Source organism: Lentinus tigrinus, assembly GCF_003813185.1.
Source record: "Lentinus tigrinus ALCF2SS1-7 unplaced genomic scaffold L226scaffold_44, whole genome shotgun sequence".
In the NCBI taxonomy this organism is placed as follows: domain Eukaryota; kingdom Fungi; phylum Basidiomycota; class Agaricomycetes; order Polyporales; family Polyporaceae; genus Lentinus; species Lentinus tigrinus.
This window is the reverse complement of record NW_027137953.1, coordinates 6,343-28,635: the sequence shown is the minus strand read 5'-3', so window position 1 is coordinate 28,635 and position 22,293 is coordinate 6,343. Positions and strand designations below refer to the sequence as shown.

General features: G+C 56.3%; 5 protein-coding genes across 5 annotated transcripts; 1 reads left to right on the top strand and 4 right to left on the bottom strand.

Moving 5' to 3' along the window:
- Positions 1-197: 197 nt before the first annotated feature.
- L226DRAFT_515373 (uncharacterized protein) lies at positions 198-3,213 on the bottom strand (the record flags this gene model as incomplete). Its single annotated transcript, XM_067678440.1, has 4 exons — positions 198-1,031; positions 1,090-1,340; positions 1,399-2,890; positions 2,943-3,213. Coding segments are annotated over 4 exons (2,722 nt in total), but the record flags the coding sequence as incomplete, so codon positions are not given.
- Positions 3,214-4,417: 1,204 nt separating this feature from the next.
- Positions 4,418-7,462, bottom strand: L226DRAFT_563188 (uncharacterized protein). Its single transcript, XM_067683544.1, has 5 exons — positions 7,396-7,462; positions 7,125-7,327; positions 5,752-7,069; positions 5,430-5,695; positions 4,418-5,375 (listed from the first exon to the last, which is right to left on the bottom strand). The coding sequence occupies exons 1-5, from the start codon at positions 7,436-7,438 to the stop codon at positions 4,773-4,775; spliced, it is 2,433 nt and encodes an 810-aa protein (XP_067530258.1). The 5' UTR covers positions 7,439-7,462; the 3' UTR covers positions 4,418-4,772.
- Positions 7,463-7,821: 359 nt separating this feature from the next.
- On the bottom strand, positions 7,822-10,736 carry L226DRAFT_539509 (DUF1692-domain-containing protein). The gene is made up of 5 exons (XM_067681693.1): positions 10,370-10,736; positions 9,206-9,487; positions 9,090-9,152; positions 8,939-9,037; positions 7,822-8,886 (listed from the first exon to the last, which is right to left on the bottom strand). Exons 1-5 carry the CDS (start codon positions 10,665-10,667, stop codon positions 7,907-7,909), a joined length of 1,722 nt encoding a protein of 573 aa, XP_067530257.1. The 5' UTR covers positions 10,668-10,736; the 3' UTR covers positions 7,822-7,906.
- A 384-nt stretch (positions 10,737-11,120) lies between these two features.
- Positions 11,121-11,603, bottom strand: L226DRAFT_575347 (uncharacterized protein; the record flags this gene model as incomplete). The annotated part of the gene is made up of 4 exons (XM_067685179.1): positions 11,121-11,237; positions 11,289-11,387; positions 11,447-11,533; positions 11,592-11,603. 4 exons carry the CDS (start codon positions 11,601-11,603, stop codon positions 11,121-11,123), a joined length of 315 nt encoding a protein of 104 aa, XP_067530256.1.
- Positions 11,604-14,470: 2,867 nt separating this feature from the next.
- Positions 14,471-17,285, top strand: L226DRAFT_575346 (uncharacterized protein; the record flags this gene model as incomplete). The annotated part of the gene is made up of 4 exons (XM_067685178.1): positions 14,471-14,797; positions 14,852-16,187; positions 16,241-16,458; positions 16,554-17,285. 4 exons carry the CDS (start codon positions 14,471-14,473, stop codon positions 17,283-17,285), a joined length of 2,613 nt encoding a protein of 870 aa, XP_067530255.1.
- Between the last annotated feature and the right edge of the window lie 5,008 nt (positions 17,286-22,293).

Below are 22,293 nucleotides of genomic sequence, written 5' to 3'. Positions count from 1 at the left end.
GAGGTCGAGAGCATACTTAGTACATGTACGCCCATTTGCCGGCGGGACTCGGATGTTCGCACGGGCTCGTAACTCTTTCTGGCACTTGCCCCTGCTACCGACTGGGTATTCACCGTGGCGAAAGACTTTGAGGACGGATGCGTAACCACTGAAACTGAATTTTGTTGGCCGATCACCTGAACCCCTCACCGCATTCTGTTCCGAGTCAGAAGTGCTCTGTCCGACACTCGTATAACATATATCCAAGCACGATCTCGTTCACAACATAGATACAAGGTCCATCTAGCTCACTGCTCCGAAGTCAACACCGACGAACACCTTTCCTAACACGGACCTGGTCCCCTGCGCCGCTTCGCATCAGGTGAACGCTCGTGCAACGCCTTCTCCATTACCTCGACCTGCGAAAGAGAACGGCCTCGCTCCTTGCGCTTCTTGATAGCTTGCTCGACCTGCGCAACAGTGTTGGCTTCACGCTCCTTGCCCCGCGCCATGGAATCACGGAACGCCCGCAAGATGACCTGTGCACGCGTAGCGGGGGGCGCGGTGACTACGTGGGGAGCGAAGTGATCGGGGGCGAACTGGAAAGGTGAAACAACCGAGTCGACGACCTGGTCGGTAAGTGTGCATTCGACCCGGTCGTTGGCGGGCCAGCCGTCCTTTGCGAGAGCCTCATTGAAGACTTCGAGAAGGCTATCATAGGTGAGGATGTCGAACCCGTGGGCGCTGCGGCGGACCATCGTGCGCAGCTTGTACATCATGTCTGTGAGGGGCACGTTGTTCTTGATGGTGAGCCTTTGCGATGCTCGCTGCTCCCTGCGTTCGAAGCCGAGCCATCCGACCTTCCCGTTCACGGCCTCGTCGTCGGATCCGTACTTGAACACCGTTGTGCAATATTGCTGTCCGAGGTTGTGGTTCGTATGACGCAAAATCACCCAGAGCAGAACCCAGCAAAAGGACTCCAAGTCGTGATGAACCTCATGCAACATGCATGCGGATGAGAGGAGTTCGAGTGCCATGAAATAGAACGTGCCCTGTGGAAACTTTCGGATCAGCCTGAAAGCGAGTGTCGATTGCTACGAAAAAGCTCACCGTCCGTTCCTTTTGAGCTGCCAGCAGAGCATCCTCCATTGCTGCGAGAGCATCTTCGGCAGGTACTTGGGCCGCCTGTTCATCCAATGGCTCCTCATTCTTCACAGGTGGAGTGTCAGTCATCGAGCTGTAATCGAAGTCATGAATGAAACCCTTGAACGAGTTGGGTTCTGGCTCGTCGACAATGAGGATGTTGCCAACACTGATATCCCGGTGGAGAACGCCTGCCATTTCCCAGGCTTGTCGGTGACCTAGATCCCAGCGTGCATGGGTTAGGCTTGAACGCATCATAACAAATAGAGAACGCACCCATGATTGCATCCCTCATAGCAAGCACGAGCTCCTTCGTGTCCTTGAACTCGGTGATGGGGCGTCCCACGTTGTCAACCACAAATCGCATGTGACTACGCTCACGATATGTGTACGGCGTGCCACGCGAGAGTGCCCAGGTAAAGGTCTGGTGCTGGGGGAAGGGGGTTGATGGAGAAAGGGAAGCAGTCGTTTTGGCCAAGGTCACGGGAATGGTGGTGAACGGTATATTCCCAAGGGGCGCAGCGTCCGCGTCTCCCGGAGACAAAGGCGTCGGAGTGGAAGGACGAGAGGCGAGGTGCGTCGGAGGATCGAGTGAGTCGGGAGGTAAACCAAGGCGTAGATGGCGAGTGTCGTCGAGATAATGAGAAACAGTAGCTGGAGGACTCGCGTCCTCCCAGTCGCGCACTTCACGTGCCCCGAGGTCGGTACCACAGACCCACTTCGGTAGACCCCAGCGGACGTCATCGGGGATGCAGGCATCCAGCCTCTCATAGAACGCTGACTCTGGTGTGCGTACGACTTGGCGCCATGCCTCCTTGAGAACTCTCACCTTCGGCCTGGCCTTCTCATCATCCGGCTTCTTCTTGTCGACCGGCACCTCCTTTCCCTCGTCCATGCGTGCGTCCTTTGCCTCGTCCGTGGGGGCATCTTCTGCTCGACTACCCTCTACTATCTCTTCCTCAGGAAGGTGTTCCTCCTCTCCGTGGGACGTACCAGACGGTAACAGCGGATGAATCGGCTCGTCCCCATTGTACTCGCGATTGTCTTGGACGGCCAACCAAACCGCGGTTGCTCGTGAAAGGAGACGAGCATTGACGTCCAGTAGCCGAATCAGGAGGTACCAGTCATCCTCCTTGGTCCGCTCGTTGTAGACCTTCACCCGACGTCCTTTGGTGATCTCGGAGAGTTCGGCGGGGACGTTGGCCACTCCAGCGCCGAAAAGCTCCTTCCTGATCCATACATGATCGTGTAAGGTGAGAGGATAGGCAGTGGGATCGCAACCAACGATGGTGTCGCCAACAAGGGGGTGGGTGAAATGCCAGAAGAAGCGTTGTAGAAGATCAGGGTGCTGCTGGAGGTTGAAAGTCTGGGATACAACGCCGCTGGTATGATCGAAGCGCGCGATGCGGACGCTATTGGCGTAGATGCCGACGACGAACGTCTGCAGGAAGCCGTGGGTGAGGAGCATGTTACGAGCATTACGAGCCACCTGAGTGACGGTGCCGTTGTGCGTGCTCCCGAGCTTCCACGATGGGAACGGATCTTCGCCCTCTGTGGGCTTGACCTCGATGACCATGCTGACGTCTGACCAGGTGATCTGGTCCGCGAACTTCTTGCCAGGGAATGAGACGGAGACGTCGGGAGAAGATTTGGAGTGGTGCTTGGCGAATGCGGTGAAGGGGAAACGCCACTGGGCAGAGTGGGTGTCGGCGAACGAAAGCTTGTATGGCTCGGGGAAGGAACTGACAAGGTCATCAAGCCCAGCAGTCTGCGAGAGAATACTTCAGGAAAGGATGGTGGAAGACGATGATTATACGCACCAGGGATGGATAGCTAGCTACCTCTCCTCCCTTCTGTGGTTTGTACGCCGAGAACACACCATCGAGGACGTCACCAGCAGGCCTGTAGGGCTCGGAACATGGAACAAATAGGTCGAGGAACTCCTCGATGGAGTCCTTGTGGTAGACGTGGACTCGATGATGTAGTTCGCTGTTCCAGGCGGCGATCACTTGAGGGCTGTCGGCGAGAGCATCTTGCGGAGCAGTAGTGAGGACGTAGGAGCGAAGCGTGCAGGGAGTGCTGTGGATCATACCTAAACCACCAGCGTAGCTAGTGAGGTTGGCGAGAGAACGAGTTGAGTTGGGCATCTTTATATCTTGCTTGCCTCGATGCGGTGGTTGCAGAGGACAATGGAATCTGGCAGGCGCCCAAGCCACGCCAGCAAAAGATCGTGAGTACCGATCAACGCGCAACGCAAGCGAGACCATACGCACTGGCCGGGCTGCGGGCGGAACCCTTTTTCGAGGTTGCTACCCTTGATTGCAACCGAGGGCGTCGATCCAATTGGGGCAAGTAACGTACAACTAGACGGCCAGGTGGATTGCCTAGACTTGCCTGTATCAAGATAGGGCACCCCAAATATTTCTTTTTGAGGTCCTCTCCCAGGTATAATTGAGCAATTGAAGGCTTCGCCGTGGGTTCTATCGCGGCTACAGAACTTTTTGTCACTTGATCGAACAAACGACTTCAGTGCTGACGATAAACGAACTTTTCCCGCTATCGATGCTTTGCAATCGAGTGGACTTGCTAAGGGCCTCGCGTCCAGTGTTCGTCAGGGGCTGAATGGGAGATCCTTGTGGGCCGTGGCAGTCGCTACCCGAGAAGTTCAACATGAATGATGTAGCGCCCAGAACGGAGTGCATCTGGCGCGCAACAATCGGTCCGACAATTCCGTAATCCCTAACCACCAACCACCTCCGTGCATATTATTGTTGGCTAGTCACTTGATCCGACATGGCGGGCAGATCAAATTAAGGCTAGCCTGCTAGCAATTCACTGGCAACAATGGAAGTCAGTGTCCGAACTTGGAATAAATTGACGGTGCGTCCGACGCGATTGATGTCACGACACCAGTGGAAATCCTGCGTCACGGACCGGAATCTATAGCAAATTTTGACACATGCCGCGTATTTTCCGTCCATTAGATTGAACCATTGTTCGCCCTGACACACATCCGATGCACGCGGCCCATTGGAACGCCATACGTGCGACGCTCGCGACACGGCGTATATCTAGTCCTAGGGCTACGTGTCTCCGTTTCATAAGCTCAAACCAAGCTCAATTCATTTTGGGTACTTCCAGCTGAATATGTCCATTCTTTGCGGCTTGCGCGTACAAGCGACGTGCCTGCCGTCGTGAAGTTTCTGAACACTCCAAGTTGCAACTCGAATTTTCCTCGTTGGCTATCGGGTATCACGAGCCATCTAGGAGAGTACGTGTCGTGCATATGAAATTGATTGAGAATGACACGAGTAGCGCGGCCTGTCGTAGGGACTGAAATCCCGCGCCAAAGCTCCGTGCTACCCACATAATCAGCTTTAGATCTCTACCTCTACTACTACCTGGTGTCAAACTCTGGCCGTCAGAGTTACGGACCCTGTAATCCCTGAAATCCTCTTGAATGCAATGCTGACTACAAAAAGGACCACATTCAGTTCGGAAGTACGGTACAGCTGTTAGTACAACACGAGTAGAGTACAGTAAGTACTTGATGACATACGGTCGATCCGAGCAAGAACTGGCGACTATGGGCGCACTTGAAGCAGAGCAGGGAGGAAGCCTCGGTCCAGCCTAACCCTGCTTGCCTCGTTTCAGAGCGCAGCAGTACGACGATGTCGCTTAGCAGGTCTGGATGGGGCACCCTCGATGGCCTTGCACCTGCGCTTGACTCTAGAGCGGACCGCGGGTTGAGGACCGGCTTTCTTCTTCTTCGAGGGAACCGACGCTGCAAGCGGTTTGCGTAGTGGCTGTCCCTGAACCGTGCTTGTATTCGTGCGGAGGTCGGACATCATGAAGGTCTTGGAAGCGTCATTCTCAGGCCACCTATTGTCGTCGAGAGCTGCGATGAAGAGCTTCTCCACAGATTCGTACGTCAGCTTGTTCTCCTCCTTCCTAAAGAGTGATCTTGCAACGAGCCTCCTGTACTTGTCTAGAAGTGCCGTGAGCGGGGGGTTGCCCTTGATCCCTAGCACGTAGGAGTCTCCAAGCCAGCCAATCTTCTGACCAGCGGCGAGCCGATCGTCGCAGCACTTGAAGATATCAGCCGAAGCCAGGTGTTTCAAGGGGTGCATGTGCTCCGTGTGACGCAAAATCACCCATAGGAGAGCCCAATAGAACGACTCGAGATCATGATGAATCTTGTGCGCCTCGCCAGCTCGACGTAGTAGCTGGACTGCAATGAAATAGTACGTTCCCTGGAATCTCACACAATAAGATAATGCAACACGCGAATCATCTCAACGGCTCACAATTCGATCCTTCACGTTCGCTTGAGCATCGTCATCGTCACCGCTGTCCGGCGCGTTGGCTATTTGTTCGTAATCTATATCTGTGCTGTTGTTCGGGGGGTTCGTTGGAAAATCGTCTTCGACGCCCTCGGCATATGAGCTGTAGTCGAAGTCGTGGATGAAACCTCGAGATTGAGGTCCTTCCTCCGGCTTGTCGACAATAAGCACGTTCCCGACACTGATGTCCCTATGAAGCACTCCCGCCTTCTCGGTTGCCAGCTTGTGACCTGCGAACAATGAACATGAGCGTTGATCACTACGCGAGAGAGTAAATGGGACCCACCTCTGATGGCATCCAGCATCGCTTCCACCAGTTCTCGAGTGGAGTGAAAGTGGGTTAGCGAGCGCCCGACCGTGTCTACCACGAAGCGCATGTGACTGCGTTCTTGGTGCCATTGGTCGTCTCCTCGAGTGAGCCGCCAGGAGAAGGTCTGTTGCATGGGTCGGTGGGGAGGAAGGGCCGTTGAAGTGCTTTGCCCGAGGACAAGCATCGATTGGGGAGCGCTCGCCAAAGCGTCGTCGAGGTCCGCGGTCCTTTGAGCAGAGAGGCGACTTTGGTGATCGACCTCATTAGAGGGTGTGGGCTGGCCATAGAGGGCCTTCTCCCACTGACGGACCTCTCTCTCACCAAGATCGCCACCAGCGAGTACGGTTGGGAGACCGACACGCTCCTCTGGGGAGATGGAGGCATCCAAGAGGTCATAGAAGTCTGTCTCTGGACAACGGAGTAGCGGACGCCAGGCATCTTTGATAATCCTAACGACTGCCTTCTCTGTGCCGGCCTGGGACACGTCGTCCTCGGTTTCGTCGTCGTCCATGGTCACATCCGAGTCGTCCATGCTCGCGTCGTCATTCTCGCGCGCACTACGATTGTCACGAATCCCCAACCACACCGTTGTCGCGCGCGAGAAGAGACAACCGTTGACGTTGAGGGCCTTGAACATGATGTACGCCTTCGGCTCGTCATCGTCGGCGTCGTAGACCTCGGCCCGACGCGCCTCGTGCAGAACGAGCTCATCGACGCCAGGGAAGTTGATCATGATGAGGTGCTCCTTCAGCCACTCCTCGTCGTCCGAATTCAGCTTCCTGACAGTGGGGTCGCATCCAATGAAGGGAACGATGTGGCAGGGGTTGACGAAGCGCCAGAAGAACCGCTGAAGAAGCTTCAAGTCTTCCAGCTTCTTCAGCGAGAACGGCTTCGATACAACGGCACAGGCGTGGTCGAAACGGGCGATGCGCGCAATGTCGCCGTAGATGCCGAGCGCGAACGTTGCGAGGAGGCCGTGGGCATGCATGAGACTACGAGCGCTCACAGCGAGTCGAAACACCTCTTCACAACTCTCGAGGCTGCTCGACGTAAACGGGTCGTCGGCGGCGCTCGCTTTTGCCTCCATGATCATGGAAAAGTCGGCCCAGGTCGGGTTAGCCGCGTCAGGAGGTGAGACGACCCCGGGGAGTAAGGCCGCGAGATTGGGGTTGGAGGTGTGGTGGTTGGATTCGAACGCGGCGAAGGGAAACTTCATCTCGTGGGAATGGGAGCGGAAGAACGACAGCCGTTTGTCTTCGGGGAAGGGTTTCACCAGGGTGTCGAGCCCGTTGAGCTTGAGTGGTGTGAGTACGATAGCATGTCGTTAGGTATGCAACCACCACACTCACCAGCACATCGTAACTCTCCACTTCCTGTCCTGCCTTCGGAGTCCAGTCTGCGAACGCGTTCTTGATGTTATGTCCTCGGAAGTTGCAGCGAGCTCGAGAAGGGACGAAGGTCTTGATGAAATTGTCGTTCGAACCGTCGTATGGGTTGATCCTTTCGACGAGCGCCCTCTTCCAGCTTTCTATGAAGCTCGCCTGGAACTTGTCTGCAGCACAGAATGGTGATTGTTAGAATCTTCTGTGCGCGCAGGTGTGGGAGGCTGGCCAGCTTTACCTGAACTGTCTGAGTTGACAGGGATTTCCGTCGGGAGAGACATTCTCTAGTATTGGGAGGGAGGTTGTGATTCGAATGTAGTGGATCGGGAGGACAATGATTCGCAACGCAAGCGCCTGTGACCGGAAATGCAACCGACCACCAACAATAAAATGGCCTCTCATCCCCGCGCACCGATATCCGAGTCATGATGCATCTATATGGACTTGAACGAGCTGAAGATGAGTGACACTGAACAGGCTCGATTGACGATGAAGCTCGCGCTCACCTGGACCACACTTCGTTTGCAAATGGCATGTGCGCACCATTCAACCATCATCCTAACACCGGCACACACAGCACATCCCAGTCGAGAACACGCGTGAGATCGAGGAGAGAAACGATCGAGACAGGGAAAGCTACCCACAGCAAATAGATACATATACAATCCTAGCTCGTTCCCATCCGCACACCGCCTCTTTCAATGACATCCTCGCCTCCACCGAAGTCCAGTCCGATCACCAAATAACGCTCAGTCATCCTTCTTCGCCGAGCCCACCCCATTGGCACTCCCATTCCCGCTACTCGAATGCCTCAAGTTACTCGGCCGCGGCGACGTCGGTGGCGGGCTCAGAGTCGCCTGCTGCGCCGCGAACACGCTGCCCCCAGCACCGGCAGCCGCGGATCCCGGTGTCGGCGTCGGCGGGAAGTGTGCGTACAGGTTAGGCGTGTTCGGCGTCGACAGCGTCGAGCCCAGGTGCCCGGGGCTGTACGGCGAGCCCGCGGTCGCAGCAGTCGGGAATGGGGACCCGGGCGTGTGTGGAGAGAGCATGGATGAGCGCGGCGGGGGCCCAACCGGGGACGAGACAACGCGCGGGCTCAGTCCTGGGCTCATCGCGGGATTCGGGCTTATCCCGAGGCCGTACGATGCGCTTCTCGGGGTGCCCGTCGCGGGATTCGGGCTACCAGGGAACGAGGGCATGTACGGGCTTGCGCTCGGGAGCGGGCTGCCGAAGGTCGCAGACATCGGGGTGCCGGCGTAGCTGCCGTACGGGCTGCCTCCCTCGACGACCCAGCCGTTGCCTTGTGCGACAACGCGGTCCTTGTGTCCCCCAGGGCGGAGACGGAGGTCGCCCGAGCCAAAGCGCTTGCGGAGGTTCGCGCTGATGCTCGTGGACTCGGCCTCGATGAGGCCATCTGTCTTGTCTGCTCCCGTGACGGCGTCGACGGCGTGTGTGCCGATCTTGACCGCGTAACCCATGCAGACGAATACGCCTCCGATGACCCCGACGCACCGGATGAGCAGCTGCGTCAACGTCGTCGTGCGCTGGTGGATAGTGATCTTCAGAGGATCGAGGTCGAACTTGAAGAAGATGCCAGGAGTCCCGCGATGATGGTCAAGCACGCGTGTGTAGTGGGTCACGCTGTACTGGTTCGTGTGCAACGGCTTGGAGCGTGGGGCGATGTACGTCGTGGGTACGACATGGAGGAAGTATTGGTACGCGACAAAGGCTGTCCATCACTCTTAGTGAGCCAATCTACCACTCTTCGCAATAGCACTTACGATCATGGGTCAGCTCGAACGAGTTGTCGAGAGGCTGAGCAATGTCCGGGAAGTAGGGGCCGAAGGAGAACTCGGTGATAACGTGCGAAAGGTTCATCACTATAGCCACTATTGTCAGTATCATGCTGGCTCCGAAACTGGAAGTTCTGACACTTATGGTCAACGTGCTCATGGCTGGCGTAGCCATGACCAAGCGTCGTGACATGCAAATTTGCTGCGAAGGCGCGTCAGCGACATAGCTCCCGACGGAGACTCTCCGACGCTTACCAGTCACCTTCTTCGCGGTAACCGTGCCAAACACCCTGCAGGCGCTTCCGGCTGGCTGGTAGTTGTATGTCGGCCTGTACTCGTTACCCGGCCTCCGGAGAAGGACATCGAAGAACCCGCGAGAGCTCCGCGACTGTGACACAGCCTGGCGTACTGAGAGTGCTTCGGCGTGCTCTTTCAACGAAGTTGCCTGGCCGATGTCGAATAACGTGCCATCTCTACGGAAGCCGTCACTGAGGTACAGGCGATCGCCCACAGCATCCCGGAGGTCAATGCTGATATCTATAAGAGAGTTGTGTCAGACGACCATGCGTGGTAGATGGGAGAGAGAACCAGGCAAAGCAAGTCGCACTGAACCAGGCATTACGCCTACGAAGCACGCGTGTCTCGCCCATCGGCATGTCCGCTCGTGACCTTGTACGCTGAGACGAGATGAGGTGCAGCGGCGCACTGAACAAGTATATCATAGAGCGCTGTGAAGCCGCCGACCCTTGCGGAATCATAACTGCCTCGCACATCGTCTCTCGCGCATTCACGAGAGATACGGCCAGCGACCCAAAATATAGGCAAATGCGAGACCCTTTCGCGCAAGCGGACGAGAGCGCATGCGGTCTTCCCACTGAACCAAAAGTGTGTGGGTATAAAGCCCATATGGACTCATCCAGCTCGCGATGGCGCTCAGAGAGCCGCCAAGCATAGCACCGCGCACGCAGTACAGATTACAAAGTACGCACGCGCATGAGTTTCTCCATCCTTGACAGGGCGAAGGGCATGTCAGGGCCACGGAGGCACAATGACTGGTGAATGAGGGTAGAGGAACAGCTGAAGTACAGAGACAGGGTGACTGCGTCCGTTTCCTCTTCCTCCATACTGCAACGGGCGGTACCTGCCCGGCCGCACGGTTGCGTATCTGCTGCGAAGCCCTTGAGGCATTTCGAGCAAGGCAGTGTCCTCGCTGAATCTTCGAATGGCCTGGTCTACCATACCGCGGCCAGGACAGAGTGGGACGCAGACCATACGAGTGGAGGGCTGCGATATCATGTCCTTCCTCACGCTCCCCCGAGTCTCGCGGCACCACCCACAAGAGCAAGAAGTGCGCGAAGACAAGCGAGACAGAATGGTAAAGGATGGCAAGAAAACAGATTAAGAGACTGCAATACTCACATTGGCACGGCATATTCACCACCATATCCACATTTATATCCATCGTGTTCGCCTTGTCGATGTCCACGCCAAACTCATAGTCCGGCCATCCCCAGATGAACTCGCCCAGGTCATTCAGCACCAGCAAGAACGCCGCGAAGGCGACAAAGAGGGTCAGGAAGCCGCGGGACTCAGAGCGGGCCTTGTACGTCGCAGGGAGCTTCGGGAAGGCGTCGAACTGCGCGAGCGGGGCGGGAACGAGGTCGTCGAGCTTGTCGAGCAGCGAGGCGTCCTCCGCGTGTGTTGTAGTCTTCGTCATCGTCGCCATCACCGTCGCCGTTGTTGGCGTAAGAGACGGAGAAAAGAGAGCAGTCAGGCAGCTGCCAGCGCGACCGGAGGAAGAGGTATAAAGCTGAAGTCTGGATGGCAGAAGCGCTGGCGACGTGTCTTTGCTCAACCCGTGATCATCACCGTTTCTCCTCCGCATGCCTTCGTTTCCTTCCTCGTTCTCGACTGAATCGCCGACCGCGAGGTTGTCCCGAGGATCTTGTGCTCATGACAGGTTTACGCTCCGGGACCATACCCTCGTATAAAGCCACCCAGGATTCGGCCGCTATACCAGGGCCGCGCGAGCGGGACAACACCTCCAACTCCCGAGGTCCGCAGAATTTGATCCACCACCCGACGACAACACGACATACGAACAAGAAAGATCGCTGTTAATCGTACAAGACTACCCCGAATACAAGAATACTGCTTTGATAACGACTGTCTACTCTTCCGTTGATAATCCTGTCTCGTTGCTATACTTCGGTACAGCGTCCGGCATGTCGGTCTCTGGGTCGACATGAGAGAGCGTTTGAAGGTTATGCGAGACACGGTGACCATGCTTGAGCAGTGTCAGAGGTACGTATGTCCCGTTTAAGCATCTGATACTCACCTGGTCCTTGAAGGTGACTTTCGGCGGGTTCGCGACCTTGACGCCGAGATCTGAAGCCTGTTCTCGGACGTCCCGGTCGTTCTCCAAGACAGCCTCAACCTATTGCACGTCCAACGATCATGCCAAGTCTCATGGAGGTGTTGTTGGCAAACACTCACCTCTCCCTGACGCTTACCACCACGATACTTCGTCTCTACGACGTCTCCGACCTGGATCACGCGGCCCTCCTCATCCTTACTTCCCTTCTGCAACCCCGCCTTTTGTGAGCCCCTCAACCCTTCTCGAGATGTGGCTTGTACGAACACTCACCGGCATGATGAATAGCGAGGTTGTTGTTGAGCGGTAAGGTGTGTTTAACTGTAGAAGTGAGAAGAGTGTTCGTTGTTGTCTAGCGAGGTGGCCGCAACGATGTAGAGTTATATATTCCTTCGTGCGCCACAGTTTTCCTTACCGATTGCGCAATAGAACCCCTCGGGAAGTATGGTGAAGTCATAGCAGACGTCGTCCCCAAACCCGATCGTATGTCGGATTTGGGGCTGCTCTAATGCCATATACGGTAAGTCGGTATGCTCTGGTGATTCGACTTTTGGCTCTAGCTGATTGTTGGCAAGTCACACTAGCTAGACATAATATTCTTCTACGAGTCATGATACTCGACAGCTGATTGACTTCTGTTGATTCGTTCGTAGACTTGTCATAAGGTCGCATGGCGCAATTCACCGGAGCATGAATCCTCCTAGCCCAGATGACACACCTACATGAACACAAAGTAAACCCACCGATATCCTTTCCCTCACCACGAACCGAATACTGTATATCGCACTGTCGCCATCGTCCACACGGTGCGCTTCCGCTTTAGAACCCTTCAGCGGTTCTTCAACGGTTCTTCTGGTATTTCATCTACCTTCGCGCTGGAAGTCCGACTGTCCGGTGTGACCTCATTGTGCGCAGGCTGCGGTTGGCTCATGCAGCAACTACACCGTATGAGGGTTTACCGACCGCGCGAGGTGAACCTCGACCGCGCTCGACTTGTGAGATCTACGACGAGCCGCCCCTTCGTGCCCCGCTCAACCATGGTCTGGCAAGCGATCCTGGGCAAGTTCGCGGATGACCGCCAAGAATTGTGTCGTGAAGGATGCTTGGCGTCGGATCATGCGCCAACCAGAAACGGCTTACTATCGTCGCATGGTTGCACACAAGGACCGTTACGACCTCCCTAAACTCTTATGTGGGTGTGACCTTGAGCGGGACGAGTTACGACGGTTGAAGCTCGCATTGCCCTCCAGCGCTGTTCTTCCTGACCGCGGAGGCCGCAGCCACATGCGCTTCTCCTATAACATGATGACCGACCTTTGACCGAGTTTGACGATACCAGTCACGGAACCCGTCACCGTGGTCAGAGGTGCGATCATACGTTCATTCTCTCATACTTGGTTCAGTATGTTCAGGCACATCCAAGCCCCCAATTGGCATGGGAGAAGGCTGATATTCTGCATACAAACTTCACTTTCGACAACATTATTGTTGTCGACGAAGAGCTAACTCCAGGCGGTCCAAGAAATCTCATCCATGACTTTGACCATAGCTTGCTAACTGGGTGACTCATGAAAGACAGCGAGGAGCTCAAGTAGAAACGGTATGCCCTTCCAGATGGAGTCATTATGCCCGTACCGATGGTTCTGACAGACAACCTAAGGCACCAACTACTTCACCTCCTCCGAATCAAAGCCTTGGTACAACGACGGCGTCATTCATCAGTTCTATGACTTCAGATCCTTGTACTGGGTCTTCCCCATGCATACGCCACTCAATCTTAAAGCCCAGATTGGCTCTGAACGGGAAAGCGTCGAATCTGATTGCAGAGACCGTCTGCGTGGTCTTCGGATATCATGAACCCCTTTCGAGTTCTATGCGCTGCTACCCGCAGCTTGTGCGAAAGATGATAGTCGGGGAGGTATGTACTCTTTGACGTACGACCTGGATCGACCGGCCCACGTCTGGGTCCTTTGCTGCCTCTTTTAAGCCAGGCGAAGACATTGTGCATGGTAAATGCAAGGTCGCAACCTCTCCTGTGGGTCTGATCGGCTCCGACAAGGCCCAATACGGGAGCATCTCGCAGCCCTCCCCGACGCGGTCCCTGGTTATCCTGAAGGCGCGCCTTCTTCGCTTCTCGGCACAGCACAAGAGACGAAATATAATGCAGCGTGCATGCTGTGTCTTGGACAACCCGTCCGTTCGTTGGCCCCCCATCCTCCGGGGACCTGGGTACTTCAATTAAGATGGCAGACATCGTCTGTGAGATGCGCGGATGATCTCACAGACGCAGGCGGAAAGGAAAATTATTCACAGATGGTTTTGATATAATGACAAATTCTTTTTAATGTCACGCTTAGTGTAGAGGCAGCAGTGTCCGAGGTGAAATTAATGAGCAGGTGGTTGCGGATGGAACAATGGTTCCGCGATAACTTCGACCCACACTCAGTTCGGTACTCTACTATGGGCTTGAGTACTTGAGTAAGGCATTACGCGGATAGATAGCTTGATGATACACCTGCCGGATGAACACCACCCTGATACACCACCCGGGGTTACATTTCAAGTTGGAACGCGCGCTTAACGATGGCTCGCGGCGGTGCTCAGGCGCCAATCAGGAGGTTGAAGTTGGCCTCGAGGCAGCACCGGGCGTCGGCTCTACGTCCTCCTTGTTGCCACCGAGATCTGACCAGAGCGACCATTGTCCACTACTTGCTGTGGTCTTTTATTGTGCATTCCGACGCATTGTGTGAGTCAGGTCAAAGCGCGTTCTCCGCAGTTAATTCTAATAAGGACCGTGCGGGACGCAGCAACTGTTCGGAAGACGCACGAAAGTATTGCTTACCCTGGAGCATATACTGGTTCCGTCTCCTGTTTCTCTGCTGCTCTACAACTGCACTGTGTCTATTCCTGCTTTTGCGCATATCTTTATCGCTCGACTGTCACCACCGTTCCCGTACTCGCCGGCCAGCGCACCACCCGCCACAGTACAAAACCTGGGTTCCAGCATTGCGGTGAGTGACTCGTCAAAAACCGCTTTGATACTGATGATCCGTTCCGCTTTGGTTCGGGCCGCGTGCTGACCTGCCGTTTCCAGAGCGCTTCTGCGCCAACCATTGTTCCTCCAAACCGTCTCCTGCAAGTATAAAATGTCCTTCTCAAGCTCTTCTCTACGCAGCTCTGCTTGCTCCAGCTCAGGTATGGCAGAGTCAAAGGCTACCCCTCACAAGCACAAGGGCCCCAGGTATGCTAACGGGAAGGCAGATGTCTACAGCACTGGTGCTTCCGCGCAAGGTGGTTGGGCTTCCGAGCTCGACGGTAGAATCCTCGTCGCCGATATTCCACTGGAGCAATACCTCGACAATATGGTTCCGTGCTCATCTCCTTACGAATCTGCCGATATTACCCTCGACCCAAACGCGTTCTCCGAGTACCAACCTGGTAAAGGCTTGGAGGTGCAATGCACCCCGGTTGTGGTACGTCGTGTTCGATCCTCATCCCCACTCCTTCCCTCATTGTGTCTCTATTAGCGTGCCGGTCTCGAGGCGCTTGTCTCTAGTTTTGACAACAAGGTCCGACCCACCTTCTGGGACTCCCACAAGGGCGATTACCGCTTTCCTCTTACCCCCTTCGCCGTAAACCACTCCAAGTCGTCTCCGGACATCTCAGTCTCTTTCCCTGGAGTTACGGAAGACGATGCCACGGTCAGGAGCAGCAGATGGGAAGTCATCTCCATGTGTATCGAGGCGAAGGACACCGATGACAAGGACCCCTTCCCCGTCCACAAATCAGGCAAGTCCAACATGAACACGATCATCCAGATCGCACGAAACGCTCGTACCCTCATGCTCGTTCATGGCTTTCTTTACTCCTTTGTCCTTGGGATCTACGGCGATACCGTTCGAATCGCTCGATTCGACCGCACCGTCTGTATCGTCAGCCTTCCCTTCAGCCTGCACAAGAATCTCCATATCCTCCAGCGTTTCTTCTGGCACTTCACCCATCCCATGTCCAGATCGCATCCGGCCATGGTGATTCCACCTGTGGTTGGATGCGACCCTACCATTCGACCTTTGACAGCAGAAGAGAACGCGTGGCTGCAGAGACACCTCTCGCGCGCCCGTGTCAAGCGTACGGGCATGGATGTCTTCATGACGCGGCGAGTCGAGGTGTATGACGACCACGACGGTACCATGGTCCCGTACTTTGTCTACCAGCTCGTCGACGTCAACCCTAGACTCATGTCGCGGTCGACCATGGTATGGCGAGCCATCAAGGACACGTACGAGGAGGACAAGCGCGCCGTGCAGAGTGTCAAGTCGTGCATCCTGAAGGAGTCCTGGCGGCAGCTCGTCCGTCGGCCTGAAGCCGATTTCTATCGTCGCATGGCAGCCACAATCTCGGATGAAGAACGCTGGGGTCTTCCGAAGATGTCGATTGGCGGAGACATCGGACAGCTGGAGCTGCGGTTGTGGGAGATGTGCTCCCCTAATGCCGAGGACTTCGTCGGCGAACACCACCTCAGGTTGCCTGCGGTTGCGTCTGCTGTAGATTCGTCTCCCCCTTCCACCGCTGAATCACAGGTCGCGGGCTCGTCGCTGGCTGCTACTACTACCGACCCCACTACGCCCCCATCGGCTGATACACCCTCCGAGTCCTCCGTTCCATCGCAATACCCCTATCCGTTCTCATCCCCTCTTCCATGGCCACAGCATCAGACGTTCACGTGGTCTATCATCTTGAGCTCACACTATGCTCACCGTGAGCGTAGCCATATGCGATTCGTGATGGAAGACTTGGGACGACCGCTATCTGAGTTCCGGGACACAAGAGAGCTCGTCTTGGCACTCAGTGACGCCATCCGAGGTAAGTTTTCTGCGTATTGCAATCAATCATCGTTGAAGCTAATGCATGAACAGGACATCGACTTGCTTGGGAAAAGGCGGGCATCCTCCATCGAGACGTTAGTCTTGGGAACATTCTGATTGTTGACGAGCCGAACGAAGCGGGATATGTCGGCTTCCTCCACGACTTCGACTATAGCTCCATGACTGATGCCGGTCTGGGTGAGCGGACACCTGCTTCAACCAGTACCGCTCCTGGTAACGTTGACAAGCCGGAGTTGAAGGAGAGAACGGTGGGTTTGAGCCGGTCACATCCTATCGCAATGACTGACAAAGGTTATAGGGCACCTGATACTATATGGCCTGCGAGTTGCTGAGAGAGGGTCAGGACGGTGTCGTGCATCGGGTCCATCACGACCTAGAGTCATACTATTGGCTCCTGCTTTGGCTCGTCTTGCGACACACCCGTCACAACCTCGGACATGCACTGTCGGAGGAAGTCTTCGAGTTTGGTGATCTCAGTGTTGCCTTGAAGAAGAAGATGCAATGGCTATGGGGGGGATTCTGGGAGGATGAGGTCAAGCTCGTCGTTCAGGATAATGCTCCACTCACAAGTCTGATGGCCAACTTCAAGAGGCTGGTCATGAAGATGTGCCACAGTCGCTACGAGAGCGACCTTCTCACTCACCAGTCTGTCCTCGACCTCTTCGATCAGGCCCTGGCGCAACCGGGATGGCCTACGAACGACCGCGTTGAGTGTACCCTTCTAGATCCTCGTTTCCAGCAGGACGATGCAGAGGGACTTCGGAAGAAGCCTGTTCTCGAGATCCGCAGGATGGTGGTCAGCGATTCTGCCATCCTCAAGAAGCGTTCTGGTACCGTCGCCGCGCTCGACGTTCCCCCGACGATTTCCGAAGAGGGCGTGGAGGCTGAGGCGGGACCCTCCACATTACGGGAGGATGGGCCGTCGAACTCCAAGCGACGCAAGTCCGAGTCACAAGCGGCGGCCATGGGTCCGCCTCCTTCTCTGCGGTCTCTCCTAGGACCCTCGCCGTTAGCGCGTGCTGCTGCTCGGGCCAAGGATAAGCAGAAGAGAAGTAAGCGCAGCAAGCGGTCGTAGATTATGTCTGTTATCCTGTGTACTTGTAGCCTCTTAATTAGTGTCCGTCCACCCCGATATGGGCCCCGTTCAATACTAGATGAGCGCTCATATGAATATCTTTATTCTGCACCACGAAGCAGTACTGCTGTTGAGTGGTTAAGGAGGGTAGTGTTCACTGAAAGTTCCGGCCCGATCGGATATTGCGTGCCAAAGGACGACGTTGGTGAGTCAGACAACGATCTCGCAACCCAGTTGATGACCCTACACTTTCCTAATCCATTTATTGTCCCGTTAGGGCCTAGCCCCATGTCGGACACAATACATACAATGTACGCTACTGTACGAGAGGGAGAATCAAGGGATCTATGTTGAACAGGGACCCCAAGCGTCCGGGGACGCTCGCGGGGGAAGGCTGATGCTGGGAGGGAAGTGAGTACGAATAGGGGGGCGAGCGGTATAGTAAGAGGTCCCCAGCAAGTGCCAGGAGCGTGTACCACAGCCGCCGCCACCGCCTGACCCTCCATGGGGCAAGGCAGCAGGGTAGAAACCGTGGGCTCAAGCCATCTTTACTCATAATCTCTGGACGGGGTACGCAGGATGGTCCCCCATCCCGCGTCAGGTCACCCCTGCTCCTGACGATGACGAGGCCAATGGGGCACCCTCCTGACACTCGCTGGACACCGTGGCTACTGTAAACTATATGAGAGATGTGAGTAAATGGAAAGGTGAGCGGCTCGGGCCCTGCTGCCTAGACCAAACAGGCGATCAGCGAATGTAAGGGATCATGAGGAAGAGCGGAAGCTCAGCGTGGTCTGTCGCATCCGGCGCGGTGCTGCCGCGCTTGTCCCAGTGCCATCGCCCCTGTTGGCGCGGTCGCAGTCCGCAGTCTTGAGGTCGCCAAACGTTTGATGTAGCCGTCGTGTTGCATTGACAAACTTAAAGAGACGTGCCGTGCCTTCCGGAGCAGTGAGGAGATAGTCGAGTCGTTGGCCATTGCGTCCCAGGGGTCCCAGAAAGACGCGCCGTTGAAGGGAGAACTTCGGGCACTGCAGCAGGAAGTGCAGCACCGTCTCCTTCGCCGCGCCGCACCCCGGGCATTGCTGCGAGTCCGCGCGGCCTATCCTGTGGAGGTGGTGGTTCAGAGGGGCGTGTCCTGTACGCAATTGGATCAGTAGCGAAGCGTTGCGCCGCGGCATCGGCGCAACCAGCTTCGAGTATCGGGAGGAAGGGATGGCTGGGTCTACTCGCTGGAATTTACGCCCTCGCGCTGAGGCTCTCCACCTCTCCGCAGCCCGCTGTTCGAGTTCCTTGTTGTAGACCTGTTTTGCCTTGGCCAGACTAACGGGAAGGGGTTGGCGCAGTGCAGGTGGCAGGAGGCGAATGGAGCTGGAGTCGCCAGCAGCCGCGAGCTTCGCCTCACAGTCTGCCTGTTCGTTCCCTGCGATGTCCTGATGACCCGGGACCCAGCGCAAGGTCAGCACCAGGTCCCGGTGTTGTCGCTTTGCTGCGGCCACTCTGTCGTGCAAAAGATCAATAAGATAATGGCTGGGGCGCGACTCACGAACAAGGGATCCCTCAATGGCGGACTTGCCGTCCAACGCCACTGATGCCACCAGGCCTGGTGTGCGGGCCCTCCTGATCAACTCCGTTCCAAGGATCGCGCCAACGGTCTCCGCCTCATACACTGTGTGTTCGTCCGCAGACCCGAGGTGCAATCGCAGCGACGTCCAGTCGCGCGAACGCTCGTTGAAGAGCACCGCCGCTGCACCTACCCCTCCCTCAAGTTCTGAGCCGTCCGAATAGACCCTGATTCCATTGCGCTGCGCCCAACGCGCCTCGCTCTCCGCCGCGTCATCCTTCGAGCTTGCAATGTCGACCAGGTGGGCGGGTTCCCAATGCGGAGGGTGGCGCGTTGGCGCGATCTTCTCCATAGTGGCCTGCGTGACTTTCGGTGAATACATCTGAAGGAGCTCATGCATCTGCGACCGGTGTGAGGCAACGGGCCTGGAAGCCTTCTTGACGTGCGAGTGGAGCGGGTGCGAGGAGGGGAGGGAGCAGAGGCGCACAGCCGCGCAGAAGCAGAACTTGTCGACGAGGAGGTCAAATGGGAGCATGCGCAGGTGTGCTTCGAGGACATCGGTCACCGTTGTATGCATAGCACCTGTAATAGTGAGCACTGCCTGTCGCTGTACCTGCGCCAGCTTCTTGATGTGCCCCACGGAGCCTGACGACGTCTTCCTGCCTGCCACCTTCCTCACCGGGAGGAGGAAGGTGTCCGCCGCATAGAGGATGCGCGGCACCGCAACTGCCTGGTAGAGGCGCATTAGCACCCCTGTAGACAGGCCGTGTCGTACCTGGCCCATCCGCCGCATCAGCGTCGCCCACGCTGTGCCCTTCGCAAACGCGTCCGCCACTTGCGGATGGTGCCGCAGCTCGCAGTCAACTAGTATGCCCAGAAATCGATGGTAGGGGGAGGGCTGGACGCGGTGCCCCCGAAGCTGCAACGCTGGTCCGAGGCGGCCCTTCTTGATGCTGAGCTTGCGGGAGAAGTTAACCAGATTGAATTTGTCGACAGAATAGGGGGAGTGGTGAGTGGCCGACCAGTCCTCCCCGCCGCCGGGGCGCATCATGAAGTCGCTCAGCTGCGAATGTACCTCTCTGAAGGTCCTGCCCACCGCCAGGACTGCGACATCGTCCATGGATCCCTCCGCTGTCTCGCCTTTTTTGGGGTCCGCGGCCTCCACCAATGCTGCGTTGTAAAACGCGTACAGAATGACGGAGAGTGGGCAGCCCTGGTCGATGCCCCTCTCAATGAGAAAGGGGTCAGACGCGAAGTCGTCGAATTTGAGGGTAGTACGCCGGCCGGTCAGCTTGACATGAAGCCACTGCACATACTCCACCGGCACCCCGCGCATGCACAGGATGTGGTAGAGACGTTCGGGGACTGCTGCCGGAAACGCGGACTTGATGTCGAGGAAGAGCGCGGCCGCGACCTTTCCCTGCCGCCAGGCGTCCTTGACTGTCTTCTGGACCAAATGGAGCGAGTCGGTCGTCTGTTGTCCAGCGCGACCACCGAATTGGTGGTTGGGGAGCATGTGGAGTGCCTCTGCGTAGTGGACCAGCACATTAGCGACACAGCGGGAGAGAATTTTTGAGAGGCAACTTAGCAGCGCGACGCCGCGGTACGCCTTCGCGACCGTGTAATCCGTCTTGCCAGGCTTGCGTAGTACAACGGTGTCGGAGATCTTCCATCGCTCAGGGTAGTATTGCAACTGAAAGGTCGCGCGGAACAGCCTGCCTAGGACTGGGACTAGCACGTCAGCTGACGCACGGTATACCTCGTTCGGGATGCCATCCGGTCCTGGAACCTTGAAGGACTTCAACTGTCGAATCGCACGGCGGACTTGCTCATCTGTGATCGGCTGGAAAGCGTACTTGGGTTCCGGGTACTCGTGGTCTGTGGGTATGTCAGTAGTATCAACAGGAGGCAGGAAGAATGTTTTGTAGAACTCAGCGCCTTTGTCCTCATTGTTGGTGAGGAGCACCTCCTGCCCTGTGTCGTCCACTGCCCTGATTGCTGGAATGCATGACTTGCCGCCGTCAGTCGGGCCACGACGCAGGAAACGATTCGTCTTCCAGATAGTCGAGTTGTCCGTGTTCTCCAGGAATGTATTCCAGCAGTCCCGCTTGGAGTAGCATTGAAGGTCTGTGTACTGGTTCTGAGCCTTCTTGTATGCCCGGTGCGATGCATGCAGTGGGTCCGCCTTGAACCGTTTCGCCTCCTTCACCAGGTCATGCATCTTGCATCGAGCTTCTGCCAGCTCGCTGGTGAACCATGGCTTCGTGTAGGGCGTGATGGATGTGCGCGGGACGTGCACTTCGATGGCGACATTGATGGCGTTGAGGAGCTTGTCCAGGGTGTCGTCGAAGGCTTGCGGGGAGTCAATCTGTTCGACCAGCTGCGCCCGCTCAAGCTCCTGCCCGAGCGTGCGTCGGAACTCCTCCCAGTCGACGACGCGAAAGTTGCGCCGGACCTCCTCCCGCGCCTTCGCCAGTGGCACCTCCAGGTGGGTGATTATTGGAAAGTGGTCAGACTTGGGTCCCTGGTAGACCATGTCGACGGAGCAGAGGGTGATGCGATCGAGGAGCTCCTCGGAGCAGAAAACGTTGTCGGGTCTGGTAAGGTTCTTCGTGCGCGCTGCACGCAGTGTGGGCAGCGAGGGCGGCAGCGCCATGTCCATGCCGAGGCCTGTGTAGTAGTCGATCAGTATCTGGGCTCGCTCGAGGTTTCTGGGCGTGAAAAGGTGTCCGTTGCGCGGGTCATCCCAGGCCGGATGGTGCCGGTTGAAGTCGCCAAGCCAGACAAAGTGTTGTGGGCATTGGCCCTCAAACTGACGTTGCAGCTTCCGAGCCAGTCGCGCTGCTGCGTGTAACGTCCTGTCGTGATTTCCATCAATGTAAAGATTAAACAGGTGAATACGCGCACCGTCTGCGGTCTTCAGCGAGACGACCGTCATGTCCGGGCACTTGCTAGGGACCTGGTACCATGCCTTGGTGGACAGCTTCATACTGACAAGCATGACCGCACGTGAACACTCGCGTGAGTCGTGGTGTCCACATGGGTACAGGACCATCCAGCGAGAGTGCGCGCGCGTCAGCTTGGTCCAATCCATGTAAGGTTCCTGTAAAGCAATAATGTCATAGCGGTCTTCTTTGGCTGTGTTGATGAGTGTCGCACACGAAGTATGACTGACACCAAGTCACAGTGTCATGCGGACGTTCGGGAATGAGGAGGACACCCAGCCTCGCATCCGGAACATGATAACGCACGGAGGTCGTCCTGTCCTCATACGCAACCAGGAAGTTGGGAATGCCCACTTATACACTATTCCCCGACCTCCTACACCCCCTTCTGACTTCTCCGACGTACACTTCGAGTTCTACGTGCAAGGACCCTCCGATGAGGAAGTCACCTCGGATGAAGTTTCGATCATTTCGGATCTCTTCTACTCTCCTCCCAGTCAGC

Excerpts from the sequence above, each read along its gene's own strand:
- L226DRAFT_539509 (XM_067681693.1), bottom strand. The coding sequence starts at position 10,667 with ATGACGAAGACTACAACACACGCGGAGGACGCCTCGCTGCTCGACAAG. Across the intron at positions 9,153-9,205 it reads TACCGCGAAGAAGGTGACTG|CAAATTTGCATGTCACGACG; the intron begins GTAAGCGTCGGA and ends GCGCCTTCGCAG. Across the intron at positions 8,887-8,938 it reads GTTCGAGCTGACCCATGATC|CCTTTGTCGCGTACCAATAC; the intron begins GTAAGTGCTATT and ends AGTGATGGACAG.
- L226DRAFT_563188 (XM_067683544.1), bottom strand. The coding sequence starts at position 7,438 with ATGTCTCTCCCGACGGAAATCCCTGTCAACTCAGACAGTTCAG. Across the intron at positions 7,070-7,124 it reads TGGAGAGTTACGATGTGCTG|CTCAACGGGCTCGACACCCT; the intron begins GTGAGTGTGGTG and ends ACACCACTCAAG. Across the intron at positions 5,696-5,751 it reads GATGCTGGATGCCATCAGAG|GTCACAAGCTGGCAACCGAG; the intron begins GTGGGTCCCATT and ends CATTGTTCGCAG.